This window comes from Eretmochelys imbricata, chromosome 9 (assembly GCF_965152235.1).
Source record: "Eretmochelys imbricata isolate rEreImb1 chromosome 9, rEreImb1.hap1, whole genome shotgun sequence".
NCBI lineage: Eukaryota > Metazoa > Chordata > Testudines > Cheloniidae > Eretmochelys > Eretmochelys imbricata.
The window spans coordinates 61794395-61814338 of NC_135580.1; the positions used below are offsets into that span (position 1 = coordinate 61794395).

The window sequence follows — 19944 nt, forward strand, 5'->3', positions numbered from 1 at the left end:
TTTTATACAATCTCTGTAAATGTATGAATCACTGATGAGACTCACAGCTGTCTTCACAAGTGGAATATGAGCCTCCGGACCTGAGTGAGACTCATACACATTTTTAGACAAATTGTGGGTCAGTTGCCATGATATTTGAAAGTGAAAGTTTCAAATGTGACTTTACTTCTCATTAGAGCTGCTCAAAAACATTTTGACAGAACAGGATTCAGTCGAAAAATGCAATTTTGTCAAAATCCAAATGTTTTATGGGAACGTATCAATCTTGATGAAATTTTCAATTCATTTAAATAATGTTGAAATGTTTCATTTTGACTTTCTCGTTTAGATCCATTTCATTTTGACTTTCATCTTATATTAAAATATTAAATTTCAGTATTTCAAAATAAAATCCCTACAATTTTAAAATAAAATATTACTTTCAATATAATAGTAAGTTTGCATATATAATACATTGAATATTGTATTAATCTCAATCTCTAAAATTTTTATCCTCCTAACCCCGGGGAGGGAGGGCAATGCTGTTATCCTTATTTTACACATGGGAAACTTAAGCACAGAGCTTCTAAGTGACTTGCTGAAGGTCACACAGGGCAGAAACACAAGCTAGGTCTCCTAACTCCTAGGCTTACCTCCTTACCACTAGACAATCCTTCCTCTCAAAACAAGGGCTACGTAGGTTCAGCCACATTCGCTCACGTTAAGTAGCGACTCACTCCCTGAGCAGGTCCATTCAAAACAATAGGACTCTTTGACAAGCAGGTTACTAGTTCATGGGAGCAGGGGTGGCACAATGGGGCCCTACGTATTAACCCTTTGGATCCTGTCCCGCAACTTGGCTGATCCTTGCCTCTTTCTACCTATCCCCACAGTGCTGGAGAGTAGTGCTGCAGAGGAGACTGTGACCAGCAGCTTTGCATCCTTCATCCATGGAGTCCGGCCAGAGCATCTGTCTGAAGTTGTTCGTCACCGGAGCAAGAGGATGATCCTTGACAGCATTGGGGTTGGCCTCGTGGGCAGCACAACTCGTGTGTTCAATATTGCCCTGCGGTATTGTCAGGTAGGGGCAATACCCAACCATGCCCTTGTTGCCATTAATATGGTACTGCTGTGCTCCATGGGCAGAGAACCAGCACAAAGTCAATGCAGTGCTTCAGTCTCTTATTTTATGGCGTAAGTAGGATGTAATCATGCATAGCCCTTGCAGCAGGGTGAATTTTGCTTTCAATGCACAAAGTCACAATCATGAGTGCATTCCCCTGGCAAATGCTGAGAGCTGACACCAAAGCTCTTGCTGCCAAAAAATGTATCACAGCTCTTCTGTACAGAACAGCACCAAGTAACACTGGGAGGGAGAAAACAGGAAGCGCTGGCTGAAATTATATTCCTAGAGATCAGTGACTGGAAAGAGCCATTGTTGTTTTTGACTTTGTAGCGGGATGGTTACCTGCTCCTGCCCTAAAAGGCTTGAAATCAGCCCTGGCAGAGGCCCGAGGCTGCGAGAGGGCTGCTGTTAGGGAAAGCAGCAAGCCTTGGCTGATTGGGGAGATAGCCACAGCTGCAGCCACGCCCAGTGATGAGCTGCCAAAAGCTGAGGAACCGGTTCCTTCAGTCGCTCCGGGTCTTCGGCGGCACTGAAGGACCCGCCGCTGAAGTGCCGCCGAAGACCCAGAGCGAGTGAAGGACCCGCCACCAAAGTGCCACCGAAGACCCGGAGCGCTGCCAGGTGAGTAAAAATTAAAAAGGGATTCTCAGGGGAGCTCCCCAGCTGAGACCTCAGGCGGGCCGGACAGGACGGTCCCGCAGGCTGGAGTTTGCCCACTCTATTAACAACCGGTTCTAAACCGGCTTCAAAATTTAACAACCGGTTCGTGCGAACTGGCTCCAGCTCACCACTGGCCTTCCCCCAGTCAGGGCCCAGCTGGTCTTTATAAGAGGCTAGTGGGCCAGGAGGACACAGTCTTTCTCTAGATGTTGAGAGGGAGGGGCCTGACTGCTCAGAGCTGAGCAGCGTACCTAAAGTGGAGCAGGGCTGGGGCAAGGCCAGAGGAGCTGGGGAGCTCTGGCCTGAGAAACCCCCAGGCTGCAGGCCTTGATGAAGGCCTCGGAAAAGGGTTCTGGGATTGCAGAGGACAGCCCAAGGGTAGGCAGAAGCAGCAGGTCCAGACCCTCCTTGCTGATGATGAGTGGCAATTATACTGCAGTCCGCCCCAGGGAGCAGGGGCTAGATGGTGACTGACAGTAGCCAAAGACTGAGGCGAGGCGGGGATAGAGGGTGGGGGTTCCCCGGGAATGGGGAGACCCAGATCTGTGGGGGTACTGCCAGGGGGCAGCACCCCAGCATAAAAGGGGCACCAGGGTCCGGGAGGGACTCGGAGCCCAGCGGCAAGTGGGACACCAGTCTGCAGAGAGCGCTTCGGAGGCTGGAAACGCTAATTCCCTGGACGACCAGGAGGAGGCGCCGCAGGGGTGAGTCCCGCCCCGGCTACAGGCTTCCCTGCATAAACTGGTAGCAAATTCCTTCGCTAGCCACGTACTTTCAGATGTTCAGGTTAGTGTAAAGGGAGAAGTAGCTAAGCCCTTTAACTGAAATTTTATTGTGTTTGTATTACGATGACACTGTGTATCTGAGAGGTGCCCGTTGCCTGGAATCCCATGTGGTGAAAATAGCACCGAGGCAGCACAACTGCTTTAGGTTACTACTCTCAGAACGCAACCGTGCCCTGCTCTCTCTTACTGGACTCTCTCCCTTCCACAGCAGCTGTATGCTTCAAATGCCGTTAGCTCTGTCTATGGCAGGAAAGGGTTAAAGCTGTCCCCTGCCCTGGCTGCCTTCACTAATGGAGTTGCGGTAAGGCTTTCTCTTCCAGAAGATGCTGTTTAATGGTACAGAATGCTTTGGGATAGCCACACCCCCTGATGTACCTGAATCAGCAAACACTGGTACTGGCCCGTCATGTGACTGAGGTGTGGGCCTTTTGTGACTGGGACCAGGAGAGGTGAAAGTTCATGTGTCTCTGCTCTGCATTCCTGTCAGTGGCACTTTTATCACAGTGCCAGTGAGCACCAATAACCCAGGGATGTCGTTATGAGATTCATTATTAATATTAGAAGCTGCATGTGTATTGTGGTTACACCTGGGAGCCCCAGTCATAGACCTGGACTCCATTATGCTAGGTGCTGTACAAACATGATTTTCACCTGGCTGTTGCCTCTCCCCTGTGCCAGGCTCACTCTATGGACTTTGATGACACCTGGCACCCTGCCACTCACCCCTCAGGGGCTGTGCTGCCCGCTCTTCTAGCAGCTTCACAGATGCTACCTCCAAGCTCCAAACCCAATGGCCTGGACTTCTTGCTAGCGTTCAATGTGGGCATTGAGGTGCAAGGAAGGCTTATGCGTTTCTCCACGGAGGCTCACAATATTCCTAAGAGGTAAATCTATCGTGCTTCAGTAAACAGGGCACAGGGCAGTGCAGCTTAGCAAGACTTAGCATGCGGCAGAGAAAATTAAATCAGAAATTCTGGAGTAGAGCCAGACCCATCCTATGTGTGATTCACTTAGCACTGCAGTCTAGGGGCTACCTTATTAAACTCTTCAGGAATCTGCAAAAGCGAGACACTAGCCCCAAACAGCCAGTCTCTCTCAGAGTAAATGACAGTCTGATAAAGAGTCCTCTTGTCTATAGGTCTGCACGACTAACAGAGTTTTCAGTTAGTTGGTGATTTTGAAAAATTGGAAAAAATTCTTTTCAGGTCAGCCCAAAACCAAACATTTTTGAAATTTTCTGCTGATCAAAAAGTCAGTTGTGTTTTGGTTTTAGGTTGAATGAAACATTTTGCTTTGACAAAACTGGAAAGATTCATTTCTGTGTTGACCATTTTTTAAACATTTGTTGAATATTTTAAAAAATAAAATTAAAGGAAACTAAAAGTCATTTCAATTCAAACAATACAAATATTTTGAATTTTTTGACTTTGTTCATTTTGTTAAAAAAAAAATTGGCAAAAAACACAAATTTGCAAAATGTTTTGGTGTCATTGAATCTGCATTTTTTTTTCTGAAAAGAAGTTTGGGGTGAAAATTTCACCCCAGATCTACTTTAATCAATATCTACAGTGTGTGGAACAAGGGCTAGCGGGCTTATAAAAGGAGTCAGTGAGAATTCTACAAATTTAGGTCCAAATCCTCGATCAATAACAACTCCCAGTGAAGTCAAACTGCTGACACTGAGTAAGGACTCATGGTCTGGCCCACACACTTGCTGGTGGTTAGGCATCATTAATCCAGTGTTGCACCTTAATGACCTCTGATGACCTCACTATAGTCCTCTGTGATGGGGCAAGTGCTAGCTAACTAGTTTTGAGGAACAAACACGAGGTCACGGTGAAATCACACTCCATTCACTATAGTTTGCCTGTCCGTTGTTCTAACCCACGAAAGCTTATGCCCAAATAAATTTGTAAGTCTCTAAGGTGCCACAAGGACTCCTCGTTTTTGTTGTTGTTGTTTAATGTTTTCAGAGATTCTGTCAGAGTAGATCTGTCCTGCCAACTCACTCACATCCACCATGAGATAGCAGGGGCTTGGTCTCCTCCCATGTGTCGTCATTGGCACCTGCCCAGCGTGGGTGTGAAACGTCACCAGATCAGAACAGAAGCATCTGACATCCACTGTGCACTGGTGTGAGCGATGATAGCCGGTGCCAGACAGCGGGGAATCAGGCCCTACGTATTTAGATTATTATGACTCAAAGCAAAAACGGGATGCCTAGGCTCACTCTGGTGTTTTCCCTCTCCCATAGTAAATCAGCATCAATGTCAGTGGAGTAACGGCTTACACCAGCGGAGGGTCTGGCCCGCTGTTTTGCAATGGCCTTGGTGCCATGGGCATGCCCTTCAGTGGCACTTGGGGGCTTCCTATGCAAGACGCAGGCAGGGCTTTCCAGCCCCCTGCTGTGGTGAGATCATTGCTGGGGTTTCCCTTTCAGGTTCCATCCTCCCTCTGTGGTGGGCACCATGGGCAGCGCAGCCGCCACAGCAAAGCTCCTCTCTCTGAATGTGACCCAGTGTGCTCATGCCTTAGCAATTGCTGCCTCCCTAGCAGGAGCACCCATGGCAAATGCAGCCACCCAAGCCAAGCCCCTGCATATCGGCAATGCCACCCGCCTGGGGTTGGAAGCGGCACTTCTGGCTGCTCGGGGGATGGAGGCCAGCCCCCTCATCCTGGATGACATCCCCGGGTGTTCTGGATTCAGTGCGTTCTATGGTGACTATCAGCCCAAACTGCTGCCCCTGCCAGCAAACAGCCACGAGTTCCTCTTGGAGAAGCAAGACGTCGCTTTCAAACGTTTCCCAGCCCACCTAGGGATGCACTGGATTGTGGATGCTGCCGCGTCAGTCAGAAACTTGCTCATCAACTATTCCGGCTCCTTCTCTCCCTCTCTGATCCGTGCCATTCTACTGAGGATCCCGGTGTCCAAGTACATCAACAGGCCCTTCCCAGAGTCTGAGCACCAGGCTCGACACTCCTTCCAGTTCAATGCCTGCACTGCCCTGCTGGATGGCGAGGTGGGCCTCAACTCCTTCACTGATGGCTGCCTCCATCGGCAGGAGCTGACAGAGCTGCTGGACAAGGTGCTGGTGGAGCACCCTGAAGACAACGTAGCCAACTTCGACAAGATGTATGGGGAGGTAGCACTGGTCCTGGAGAATGGAGATGTGCTGACAGGCAGATGTGACACTTTCTATGGGCACTGGAGGAAGCCCCTAAGCAGAGAATCGCTCCTGAAGAAATTCCAATCCAATGTGTCTCACGTGCTCCCAGAGGACAAGGTGAACAGCATCATCACGACAGTGGACAACCTGGAGAACCTGCCAGACAGCTCCCAGCTGGCCTCCAGCCTTTAAGAGCAAGATGTTTGAGTGAAGCATCATCACATTGGAACACTAATTCCCTTCTTTCAAGGACAGAATCTATCTATCATTCAAAGTGAACTGCAGAGCAAAAATGAAGTCCAAACACAGATTTCAGTGCCTAATAACCCCGTTAGCCAGGCTGTGAAAGAGTGTGTGTGTGTAAGAGAAATAAGTTTTAATGAATACTTGGTGCTGCTTGATTTGCTGAAGGTATCCCAGAACATTCCATTACAAATACCCAGAAGTCTCACTGATCTCCAAGAATGATGCATTCTGGGATATCTGTGAACCAGTGTTCCCAATAGGGGCAGAGTATTTTTCCCCCAAAAGAGTAATTAAAACTTCTTTCAGTTCAGAATGCTATCTTAGTCAGTGAGGATTCTCAACACCAAAATTTGTGCTTATCTTAATGTACACCTGCACAGTCAACCTGTGGAACTCTGCCACAGGATGTTCTGAAGGCCAAGACTATAACAGGGTTCAAAAAAGAACTAGATAAGTTCATGGAGGATAAGTCCATCAATGGCTATTAGCCAGGATGGGCAGGGATGGTGTCCCTAGTCTCTGTTGCCAGAAGCTGGGAATGAGCAACAGGGGACGGATCACTTACCTGTTCTGTTCATTCCTTCTGGGGCACCTGGCATTGGCCACTGTCAGAAGACAGGATACTGGACTAGATAGACCATAGGTCTGACCCAGTATGGCCTTTCTTATGTTCTTACACTTCTCTTAATGTTCACCTCTGCTCTTCCAGTCATCTTTTAGATCATTATTAGTTAGTTCTGCTGATCAAACAGAAAATATGGCAGCATTAGGGTCAACAGCCAGGTATTCTAGACCCAACAAATGATCTGTAAATCTATCGATCAGTGTCATGTATGATGATTTAAACTTTGATTGAACAATCTTGCATTGTTTCTGGTTACTGTTATATGCTGTATGGTAAGACATACACCACTCTTTATATACGGAGATATAGGAATATATAATGTATACAACATGCTTATTGAACAGACATGGGATTATTGATTAATGTTACATGTTTCCAATATGCTCTTCATGCAGGCACATTTGATATCACTTGAATGAAATTACCTGTTCAGCATATTATTACTTGGTGATGATGTTGTTTAGCAGACCTAAGATTTTGACAGAGCTAGATTCTCTGCTGTAGTTCAGGACATGGGCTGGTTCCAAACTGGTGCTTTTGCCAGCACGGGGGGGATTTTCATGGAAACAAAGAATTTCACCGCCACTAATTTGTTTTTCAACTGTCTACATTGCTGCTAATCTAGACTGTTATATGTCATTTTGTTTATACAATTTTGTTTATTCAAAATAAAGACTCGAAGTACAAGCTTATTTGCAGAAAGATTTATTGCTACAAGGGATTCATCACAAGGAACCCTTGCTTTATTCTGAATACTTCTAAATAACGGCCTGCTTGAATCGTGGGGTGCTTGTCACAAACCCTGCAGCTCAGTTGCAGGCAAACCATGGAAAATGGCAGAAAAGTAATAATAGACCTTATTTACATGATTCCTTTCCGGTGATTTTCCCGCTGTTGGCCACCTGGGGCTGAGAGCGGGTTCCCCTGCTGTCTAATATTGCAGAATCCACAATTTCTGCAATTTCGCAGGTTAAGTAGGGCCTTAGTTATACAAGCATATAACGGCTTTTATAATAAATCGTTGGCCACACCCACGGCTGGGGCAGTACAACGCACATAATTCTGCAAGAGGGCAAGCTAGGAATCTGACACTGAGATCAATCATTGGTCCATATGTTGGAATCTCATGGGCCAGATCCTCTCAGCATAGCTACCCCAATGATGTTACATTGATTTAAAACAGCTGAGGATTTGGCCTATGTTTATCTGTTGAGAAACTATATATCTCTGTTGTCAAGTACAGGCTGAAGTATCCAGATGACAAGACTGACTGTTAGTCACTGAGATCTGACAGTGGCCAAATATGATCTCCAATAAATTGCCAAGAGTTTGTCTATAATACAGTTGGTTTACAATTAGTGCCCTTCCATGCCAGATGAAGGAATTTATTTGGTTAAATGCCTATCTTAGCTTACCAGAAAAGTTTCAGATATTACAGCAAAATCACCCAGATATTCACATTGATTACACGTTCAAAGCCACTGCTAAGCAAACATTAACCCAAACAAAATAACAATCCTCACCCATAATAAAACTCAGTTAAATTGGACATTTATTTGCTGTAAGTTGTATTTCATTTTCTGCTTCCTTCTGCTGATGGGCACACAGTGGTTTAAAACCCTGAAGCTGTTCTGAAGATGGCAATAGACTGTCCTCATGCTCTTGTTAGGGGGATCACAGCTGGTAACAAATTCATCTCTTGCTCAGTAGTTACCAAGAAGCCAACAAAACCTGGGGAAGGCACAGAATTGAGCTCTGGCCAGGTGCAGGGTGATGTATATTGGCATATCTCCACTGACTACAAAGGAGAGACGCTGGCTCACACTGGCTGAAGATAAGGCTCTGAATTGTTAATATTTACAATTTTAGTGTCATGTAAGAGGGTGAACCCGGCAAGATTGTGAAAGCCAGCAACTCCCATCCAATTCTGCGGAGCTCTGTAGAGATTTTCCGTAAATATTAATTGTTTTTTTTAATGCTTCCTTTAAAAACAAACACACAACCTTTTGAGCCTCTGAGTTTTTTAGCTGGGGGAACTGTATGCAGAGAACAATGCATTCATGAAAATTAGCACCTGGTTCTATTTGCTAACATGTTTGATTCCCCCTCTCCCCTCAAGTAGCCCATAAGCTTTGTGCTAGCCATATGCATTAGGGGTAATTTTCACCCTGTGACTGTTACTTTGAGTCTTTGCTATTCATAATTCTATAATAATTCACACTATGTGACTGGTCAACTAAGTCACATGGTCTTGTTTCTGTCTCCTCCATAGAGAACTTTACAATTCACCATGTGACCACTTCCATGAACATTCACAACACTAATGCCACACGTTAGAGTTGATGATCCTACATTGGTGACTAAAATATCACTGTGTCTCAGATAGGCTGTTTTGCACTACCAGAAACAAGTGGCTAGGTTTCCACAGGATCAAGCAAGCAGAAAGTGAGGGATGAGAGTGAAAGTATCTCCAATTATGTATGAACAGGAGGAATATGAAGCAGAGAGGAAAATAAAAAGGCATTGTAGTGAGAGATGTGTAAGTGAGACACGTGGTTAAAGGGGCATCAGGAGTGGTTATATATAGTACATACACACCCCTAGGTGCTGCCTTGTGCCTTTAAGATCCCTATTGTGATCAGTCTGGGCTGATATGGCTGTAAGAAGGCCTGTGACTGGTGCTGGTTGCAACATTTTACCTTTGTCAAAGCTGCGTCGTTTTGTAGAGCTGTAGTGATTTTAATGACGTTTTTGATGGGAAGGTTTCTGAGGTTCAGGGTGGATTTCGGTCACTTCCAGAGAGAGAGAGACCCAGAAACCTGAATCCAAAACCTTACCTTTTCAATCCGAAAATGGTCATTTCAACACAATTCCATCAAATGTTCAACTGGGCCTAGTTTTGTTGCAGTGTGGAATGGAAACAAATGTTGAAACCTCAGAAGTTGTCATGAAACAGAATTATCATTCTCCAGCCAGCTATACCCATGGCAAGCATTGGTGATTATGAAGACACTTTGTCCAGGTTCCTCTTGCTCCAGGGAGATGCTTAACAACCTCAGGCAAAAGCGAGCATGGATTCCCATGGGCCAAGGCTGTTTGATGCAAGGTGAGTGGGTCAGGCTTCTGAACTTGTGTTTATGGCAGATCTGGCAGGGCACTGCTAACAGGCCAGAATGGGCACATGTCTTTCTGGCTGGTTTCTTGTGTCTCCTGCAGCCTTAGCGTTGTTGGGGACACTGGGCACTACACTAGGTAACTCGGGAGGGTGGAAGACCACGAGTGTCGAGGAAGCCCTCCTGCTCTAGGCCCGGATAAACCAAGGCCCCTTTGCTCCTTGAACTGTCTGTGATCCTGCATAACACTGAGGAAGCTAGCACACAGACAGATTTGCACACGGCTCGCCAGCCAAGGCCAGCTTCGGCCTGGGAAACAGATAGATAAGGCAGAAATGTTTAGCAAAAACCAGTAACAAATAGGACCAAATAAGGCAAGGCTCGGGCAAAGCTACTAAGGAAAAACACAACTGGCTGCTTTAGCTGATTGGCTACGGTATTGTACGGGGCAACAGGTAATTGGTTGCATAAGCTTGTGTAGTGAAATAGGAAAAGGTATAAAATGTATACTGGAATCTGCTGCACTGCTGCAGGATTTGAGACAGCTCAGTCTCCCTGCGTCCTGTTTGAAGCTCCAAAGAAATCTCTCTGCTTCTCCACCCCGTTGTGGTCATTGGCGCGACGCACACCGGGCAACGAACCCAGCTGTTGCTTGCCTCAGGCACTCTGTGCCGATAACAGCGTGAATTGTGCAGCAGTGGCTTTTTCGTCCAAATGCCGCTGCACTGAATACGTCCTTCCCTGGGAAGCAGACGCTTGAGCATATGGCAATCCCTGGAGCCTTAGGGTCAGGATATTATACTCAGTTCCTCAGCATGGCCACAGCTTCCCCATGGAGCTGCTGTCCCCTTCCGTGAATTTCAGTACTGCGAGACATAAACTCCCACTCAGCCAATAGCGCATTTGTTTGGTGTGACAGGGTGTATCAGCCCCGCATTGGTACAGCAGAGGTTAAACCTTCTCTCTTAGTGGAGGAGGCCACAACCCCTCAGCTCTGCTGGGCATGCTCCAGCTGGAAGCAGGGTATAAAAGCCAGCAGAGCAGCTCAGTCTGGGCTGACCACCGGCAGGGAAAGAGATGCATCACTAGCTCCTGAGGGAGGACCACCTGCACGCCAAGACACGGAGGCCAGCCAGTTGGAGAGGGACCCCAACATATCGGCTTTGGACAGTGCGGAGAGTGGAGAGACTGGAGTGACAGCAGGAGCTGTAGTATTGACTCTGGCCATTGGGACGCACTGCCCTGACAGCAAGGGCCACATTAAGGGCTGAGGCCCCTGAGCTGCACGGCCCTGACACCTGGGGCACCCCTTCAAATTCAATTGCGGGGCTGTGATGCACCTCTCCCTGACCCCCACGGGATGGTGGAGTGTATCAGTCCTGCAACACCGGTCTGTGAGTTTATAGCTCTCAGAGACTCCATGCACCTGTCTCAGGCTATTGCAGGCAGCATGCATGCTGGTGCTCATTCATAGGCTGCTTATAGGTGCTGGACTAGGCCTGATTTAGGGATGGTCGCTATGTCACATTTGCCAGAGTTTAATCATCATCTTGTATTACCATCCAAGAGGTGGGGACCTATGAGGCTATGGGGGCCAGATAAGCATCAGCAGAGGATTAGGGAAGGTTTCCACACTCCCCATTAACATAAGAGTGGCCACACCGGGTCAGACCAGAGGTCCATTTAGCTCAGTATCCTGTCTTTTGACAGTGGCCAATGCTAGGTGCCCCAGAGGGAATGAACAGAAGAGGTGATCCTCAAGTGATCCATCCCCTGTCCCCCATTGGACCATTCTTGTCCTGGGTTGGAGGAGCAATAGGTGGATCCACAGTTGATTGATGGGATGGCTGCTAGGCACTTCTTCCCTCCACACTGTCACCCTCTCAGAACTCTGCTTTACTGATGAGCTGCAGAAGACGGCATGTTTGGGCATGAAAGAGGAGGCTGGGCTGGACCATTGTAGGATGGTGACCCCCTCAGACTCTGACTGGGTACTCTGGTCTCCCATGCAGGAGCCCCTCATGCACAGGCGTGAAAACCCAGGGGATTTCTCGGGCTTCTCAAGGACATAGAACAGCTGGGCAGAGCTATTTCAGGCTGCAAAGTAAATCTAATCAGGAAGAGTGGCTGCATAGTCCAGCGTGGGAGCCTCCTCTGTATTTGGATTTCTATCTGCTGAACCAGTGCTGGGAGTTAGTAAGACTTTCATTAACATAGAGAAGGCCGAAAGGTGACATAAGCTTCCCTTTCATTCCTGGTGTTTCCATTCAAGCTTGGGACCCTGAGATGTCATCCAACTATTTAGCTCTGCTCCAGGCTGTTATTTCCTGTTCAGAGTGTGTAACATTTCACCACCCATAGCCACTGCCCTGGCCCCCACCGAAACCTCTTACCGAGTGAAGTGAAGCTTGTGGAAGAGAAGCAATAACACCCAGAGAAAACTAGCAAGCCGGCCTGCGTGGCACTGAAAATAAAGTCATGAACACCGTGCCACCAAAGTCCCCTGTTTGCCCATCACACATGGAACAAGAACAGGGCCCCTGTTCCTCTCTCGGATGCTCTGGTCCAGGATAGCTGGCACCTAATGTTTCCTCACAAACATGTTTACAGCACCGAGTGCGGTGAATGAAAGGCTTTTTACAATGTGGCTCCATGTTGGGCACACAGCATGTTTATGCTGTGAGTAAAGGTAGTAAATACAGGCTCAGGTTGAGAGGGTTTCTGGCCAAGGATCCCAAGAAAACCGAGAGGAATAAAAGTGTCACACTTTGTTTGCTTGTTCTCTCACTTAAAAACAAAGCATGAAAACTCAGCCTGCTCAAGAGCTTGAGAATCCTGGAAGAGTGCAGTGAGGGCACGTCTGCCTGAGGCCGGGTCCTTTGCTTGACAGGAATTATGAGGAAGACAGCAGAAAAGTACATTGTTATCATCTTGTTATCATCAGTGAATGAGAGATGATAGGTAAGATGGCGGTAGGCCTCGAAGGGCCTTGGAGGTGCAGACAAGCAGCTTGTTTGATGCGATGGAGAAGTGTCTGGTTCCCTTTATTGCATGTCTGCATTTCATTTTATAGCTGCTGTAAGACTCTCCAGGGGATGTGTTCTGGGGCTGTTGTTATTACACGTCTCTCGCATTAAGTGCTGCCACTTGGCATATGGCCTCCTGCATTATGCTCCTGCTCCCACTGAAGCCAATAGTAAGCTTCCATTGACCTCAGTGATGCAAGGGTCAGCTCTATAACTCCACACAGGAATCGGCCTGCTGGCTCTGCTTATTCGCCCCCCTTCCCCAGTTAATATATATGAAGATCTTGGGTTCCACTGGATTCTTACCGCCCTTGTTACTGCAATATCTGTGTGCCTTACACTCATGAAGGGATTTTATCCTTGTAATGCTCCCGGAAGTGTTAGCTCCTGTAAAATGGGGATAAAGCACAGGTTTGATCCCGGTACTTGCCCAAGGTCATGCAGAAACCCTGGGGCTGAGCTTTCAAGCCAGGGTGAGCTCCCCAGTTGTGGCCCCTTCATAGGGTTGGGATGATGTAAAGGGGCTATAAAAGCTCCAGATCTGGCCAGGGGTATCCCTTCTGTGCAGAAACTGAGGAAGACATCACAAGACACAGGTGTAGGGGGCCTGTTGGGGATAAGTGGGATGGGGCATGACGGGGGCAGGGCTGCATCATGCAGAGTAGTGGCAATTCTGGGCACCCAGAGACAGCCTGGGCTGTCTAAATTACACTGGGGCTGCAAAACAGCCCTGGATTGGGAGGGTACAAAGTTAGCTTCAAGCTGTGTTAGCCTCCCTACCTGCAGGTTGTGAGTGCTGTTTTGCACCTCGTGGAGGCATTCCACAGAACCTTACCCCAGGTCTTCTGAGACCCACATCAATGCCTTATCCCCCAGGTCATTCTTCCAACCAGAACTTGCATCCTTCAGCTGAGAAAACTATACTCAATAGAGGGGTCCCATTGAATTTAGGCTTGTGCATAGGCTGTCATAAGCCAGCAAATCTCGCTAGCTGTTCCCATTGTTCATACGTTTTCCTGTCAATAGTATTTTCCTGACCTTTATATCTGAGGTAGAAATCTACTCATCTGACTGTCTAAAAGTCTGTTCTCCTTAGTAATTCAGTGTTTCCATTGTATACCTTAATGCAATTGGATTCTTCTTAGTAATTCAGTGTTTTCATGTATATGCTTCCTGCAATAGGAAATATTTTAAAAATTTAGAATTATGACATGTTCTTAAAGAGAATTAAACAAAGATCTCCTTGTGTCATGAGAAGTAGTGAACTATGTTGGTTTTGGGTGGTGATTCTTATCACCCAGGTGCTCAGTGGCCTGGGCCCGGCATATTTGCAGCTCTCTGATGAGAACCAGGGTTGACAACTTGCCTCCTCAGGTACAATGGAGCTGTTCACCATAAGGCCAAAGCTTATGTTCTCATCTGTTCAGCAGACATAGGTTGCTCGTGAGCTGGTCTGAGACTGTGGCCCACACTCCTGCAGGCCCTAAAAACCACCATGAACCTCACCAGCTTCTGCTTCGAGGCTCACTTCTGAAACCTCACCTTTGCTAAGAAAAATGCAGAGCACAGCGTACTTGTCATAGATTTCATTTAGCTCCTACCCTGCAGCTCTCCCCTGTAGGAGAGAAAGACAGAACCATACAAGACAAAAGCTAGTCACGCTTAATGTTTCTATAAGTTTGAGGGCAGCCTAAGGAACTGAATAGGAGAGAATTTGTAATTACTTTTGCTTAAGTGTTCCTTTTCATTGAGCTAATGATCAGCTGCTATAGGGGCCTCAGGTGTTGCCAGTCACTCTCTGTATCTGGAAACTGGAGCCAGAGGGAGCTGAAACAGCCCTTCAGCCTTCTCTCTGAAGGTTTCAAGAGGTGCATTGTTTCTATAAGGAATCGCCATAACGGTGAGAATGACTGGGCTGCTTTCACTGTCTCCACTCCCATCCAGTTTCACCAGGACACTTCTGCTTGCAGTGTGCAAACAGGAAAGCATGTTGGGTGAGATTCTGATGTCATGTATAGGGGGTGAAACTGAGATCAGAATCTCTTGTTGTAGACTGTGTCCGGGGAATCTCTAACAGGTCACCAGCCGCTCTTTCCTTCATAGAATATCAGGGTTGGAAGGGACCTCAGGAGATCATCTAGTCCAATCCCCTGCTCAAAGCAGGACCAATTCCCAATTTTTGCCTCAGATCCCTAAATGGCCCCCTCAAGGAATGAACGCACAACCCTGGGTTTAGCAGGCCAATGCTCAAACCACTGAGCTATCTCTCCCCCGCTCTAAGAAAGAAAACTGGATACAACTGAAACAGATGCTTATCGGGTGTAAATTGCCAAATATACACCAAATCACACCATTTTGAGGCACTAACCCCATGTTTAGAATGAGGCAGTGCAATTTTCAGGGGGTGGATTTTTCAATACAGGCTCAACAGGGCCTCCATTTTTGTCTGTGTAAAGCCATGAAGGCAATTAGGGTGAAGTTTAACCCTGTGCAGACAGCCTGCATGAGATCCAGTCACCACTGAAGCCCGATATCCCTCTGCACAGGGGTTAACGTCACCCTGAGTGAAGCACAGGCAAGCGGACATTGCAGGAATTACATCCTGGCACAGTGTATGGGAATGGGTGCATGTGTAATTTTATATAGGCAGAATGGAGGCTGTAAAGAACTAACCAAAGATGGTTTTAATGTCAGGGAAAGGTTGCAGGAGAAGGAAGGAAGTGTGTAACACAGGGATCGTGAGACCAAATCAGAACCAGGCTCCATCAAATCCAGGATCCTGGCTCTGACGGTGGCCAGCATGAGCTGCTTCGTAGGAAGGTGCACGAAAGCCTGCAGAAGGCAGCTATGGGATAACCTGCTCCCCGGGAAAGTTCCTTCCTTAATCCCTTAGGTTGGAGGTTGGTTTATGCCCTGGAGCAGGAGGTTTATAGCTCTTCCCAAGTTCTTGGGCTTTAAATCTTCTTTAATATTACAGGTCTGGATATTCCTGTTGTCAATAGACATGTCCAGTTCTCCTCTGAGTAGTGAGTCTCCAGGTACCATGCCCTAAAATGGGAATATAAAGAGTTCTTAACACAGCAGCCCGAGGCAGGAGCAGCAGAAGTGGGGGAGGCCACCAGTCCCACCCCTCCCCCTGAGGCCCCATGCCCTGCACCGCGCCTTCCTGAGTCTTCCACATTTTGAGTCACTGTTGCAGCATCATAGAGATGGTCACATCTTGGGATGCCTCCCACCAGCCGTCCACTGCACTGATACTTTGCCCTTCTTTAAGGCCTCTGCCTGAGTATCTTAAGGTTTAATTCTGTGCCCACTGAAATCAGTAGCAAAGCTTCTATTGCCTTCAGTAGTGAAGGATCAAGTTCTTAAAGGACCATGGAAACATTAATGAGATGAACCTCACAGCCCCACAGTCAGGTGGGTATTGCTATCCCACTTAACTGAAAGGTTAAGTGACCAGTGCAAAGCCAGATGTCACACTTAGCGTACTGGTGTGTCTGGCCAAGGATCAGAATAAGGACAGCAATGACTCTGCATAAGAGTGGGTCAAAATGTTTTAGTGATATTGTTTTCTGTGAAAAAACTGGACAAAAATTTCATTTTCTTGGAAATGTGATTTCTCATTTTGTTTCATTTGGAACCAAAACCTTTTGTTTTGACGCTTATTGGAAATACTTGTTTCACTTCATTTTTCTAACCCCCCCCCCTTTAATTCTCTCCCTCTCATTTTTTTCCCATTAGACAAAGGGGCAAGGGGAGAGAGAAAACAAAGAAATGAAACAAATATTTGATTAGAAACATTAACTTTTTTTGTTGACCAACTCTTCACTGCCCCCACCTCACACCTATAAGGTAAACAGCACTCTGTTCAGTCCTGTATTAGTAACATGTACTGGCCTAGCCATTGTCTGCAACCCATAATCAGATAGATGGGGAAAAGCAGGATACGGCGCAGGGATAACATCCTGCAGTGAAGTCAAGGAACATGCTCTGCGTGTGCAAAATCCAAATCAAAAACTCAGACAGGCTTCATCACCATGGACAGCAGCCACATTCCTGTTCCAGCTGGCCACATTCTCAGGGTTGTATTCCAAGGAAGAGCTTTTTCAAAGGGCTCTCAAACCAGTTTCCAAACTTGCCCAGCTGCTTATTTTTAGCTGGCCACATTTTCTGCCTACTTTCTATGGGCATCTATTTTGTCGCTGACATGCAGATGGATTCCTACCTGCAGTTGGACACCTAACTCCCTGCAAATATACTCTGCATACCCACAGGACTGAACAGCCAAGATGGGGCCCGATTCCCAGGTTCACTAGGGCAGCCCTGTGCTACTCCACTGGCTCAAAACTGCTGCCCTAAAGCAGGCAGCCAACCACCTGTTGTGGCCTCCATACAATCCCTTCCTTTTGGCTAGCACAGGGCGCATGGCTGGGGGGTAAAGAGGCAACTCCAGGGCTACCTGATGTCTGGCTGATGCTCAACTGACATTATAGTGCCATGGGACCACGCCAGAGTCAGGGTGGCCACAGAATTGGAGAATTGTAAAAATAAGTGTTTTGTGCTCTCCCCTGTCCTGAGTTGTGCAGAGAGCTCCTTGGCCAATTCTCAAGATCTGGGCTGGAAAGTTTATAACAAACCTCAAGGGGTGACGCAGCAAAGTATCAGAATCACAGACAGACAGACTCACACGGCTCTGATATTAAAGTGTATTAGGAGGCTGGGGAGGGCGTCCTTCTCCAACATCCTGGCCAATTTTAAACTGTGACTGAAATAGCTGGCTGTCGGTTGCACTTGGTTCACTCCCCTCAGCCCATCCTAGAAGTGTCTAGAAATTGATTGCATCTTTTCCAAACAAGGAAGTGATCTTTAAGAAATTGAGTTTCTATTATTGCAACTTGATTACTGATAAACTATAAAGAGAAAAGCCATCCACTGCTCAAACACATTGTGCTTTGTCACGTAATGCCATAAAATAACAGGTTTCGGAGTAAAAATAACATAAAATAACATTTACATAAGGCCGAAAGAGGTACAACACAGATTCCAGTAAACCCTCCTTGGTTAATCCTAACTAGTTTCCTTCAACAGCCAGCCTTTAAAAAAAAATTCCGTGTCATGCCAGGGTATCGAAATCACTGCTTCCTCCATTCAACACCCAACCATCTTTTGATAACTCCATGTCTAACGGGTAATGTCATGTGGGATTTTCTCTTTCGTTACACATTATGATTATTGTGTCTGGCAATGGGACATGCCAGGAAAGGGAGGAGGGAGGGTATTACCTCAATATTTGGATGACCTTTCTTAGCTCTGATTTCTTCTGCTGCCACTGTCTCCTTCTCCCAGGCATCCATGGAAGGCTGTTCCACCCAACAGTTCAATACTGGGGGATCAGGCAGTCCGATATTTCTGGTCTGAGTTCTGCTCTTTCTTCCTGGTTGTGGTACATTGATTGATCTCCTGTTCAGCTCTGTTTGTGACCCCCCCAGCCCCTGTACCAAATCCAAACCTTAGAGTAACCCCAAGCCAGGTTAAGACCTGAGCACAGCCCCCTTAGATCCTTGCTAGTTACCATGTGCATTATAAACACATCTCCTGGCTTTAGCAGAGTGAGTTTCAAATGCTGGATAGTGGCATTGGATATCTGGTCTGGAAATGTCAAGAGCCTACAGGTGTGTTAGGGATTTCAATAGGGTAGAGATTTCAAGCCATGGCCCTGATCCAGTAGTTGACTGCAGTACAGGCAGACCACTTCACCCATATATAGCCCCATTGATGCCCATTTGCCATTCCAGAGCAGGCCTCAAGGCTAAGGAAACAGACTGTCAGGAACACCTCATCTGAAACAGTGCTGGGCCAAGCAAATGCCCATGGTGCATTGTTTCCTAAAACTATGAACTGAGATCAGGATAGTTACGGAGCTACCAGAACTTCCAGCCCCCAGGCCATTCCTTACCCAGCCAGCACTCAGGCAGAAGCCCAGGGATGGAGGGGACGTCTTACAAAGGGGTTCCAGATAGGGCTTGGATACAGGGCTGGCTTTACCATGAGGTGAACTGAGGTGGAGGCCTCAGGTGCCAGACTGTGGGGGGTGCCACTAGGACCCAGAATGTAGAAAATTGTGTCTGCTGCTGGGGCATATGTATTCTCTCTGCTCTAGATGCACAGAGATGGTGGAGTGCTGTGCTGGAGGAAGGAGGGCACAAGAGACATAACAGGTGGGCAGGAGAAAAGGTGAGAGGGAATAACAGAAAGCAGCAGGAGCTGCAGGGAGAGAGAGGAGGAGGAGCCTCTTATGTACCTCTCTAGCACCCCCAGGAGCCTGGATTGATTAACACCAGCTTCTCAGGGAGCTTCCTGTTTCCTGCTGCTTTCCTGAACCCACTTGAGGAGAACAGGCAGTCAACTGAAGTAGTAGGAGCCAGTTAGGCCCTTAAGATGCTGATACCTTCTCTCACTCAGGCCCTGCTACCAGCCTGCTTATTTGTCCCCTTCAATTGAGTGTTGAGAGCCACTATAGCTGGCACAGAACAGCAGTCATGAGTGAAAGAAGAAAACGCCCCTCTGGGGCAGCATTCAGAAAAAGAAAGGAAGCTTTTCTATCTAAGCAGAAAGGAGCTTTCCTGAGATACATAGACACAAATGTTCACAGTGAGCCTTCCGGCCCCAGTGAGGATGTGAGTGGTGAGGAGATGCCTGATCCTCCAGTTAGTCAGAGTGCAGGTGACCTGGCAGCTACTCCAGCATCCATATCTCCATCTCAAATGGATGTAGCCATGCACATTCCTGAAAAAAAGTGTAGATCAGAGAAGAGTGTGGTGGAGGCACAAGAAACAGCTGCTGCTGAGTTTAGTTTCTTAAGTCTAGAGGATCCAGGACTGTGGACCCACTTGAGCAGTAGCCTGAGGGACTTCCTTGTACTGCATGGGCCACAGCAAGTGAAAAACTTCATGTTCCCCAAAGACAATGAAAATAGAAGTTTCCATCCAACACATTACTGGCGTGAAATCCCCAGTGGTGACAAAGTGGAGAGCCCATGGCTTACATACTCAAAAAACCAGAGTGCTGCATCCTGTTTTTGTTGCAAACAGTCTAATGTTCCAGCCACATGGGGTTCTACAGGAACAAAGGACTGGAAAAATCTGGCTAGAAATCTGGCATGCCATAAGAAGGCAGCAAATCACCAGAGAGCATTCCATAGGTGGAAAGCGCTTGAG

General features: G+C 47.2%; 1 protein-coding gene across 1 annotated transcript; it reads left to right on the forward strand.

The window, feature by feature from the left end:
• The first annotated feature begins 793 nt into the window (after positions 1–793).
• On the forward strand, positions 794–5909 carry LOC144269752 (cis-aconitate decarboxylase-like). The gene is made up of 4 exons (XM_077825550.1): positions 794–1060; positions 2759–2851; positions 3229–3434; positions 4991–5909. The coding sequence occupies exons 1-4, from the start codon at positions 794–796 to the stop codon at positions 5907–5909; spliced, it is 1485 nt and encodes a 494-aa protein (XP_077681676.1).
• The last annotated feature ends 14035 nt before the right edge of the window (positions 5910–19944 follow it).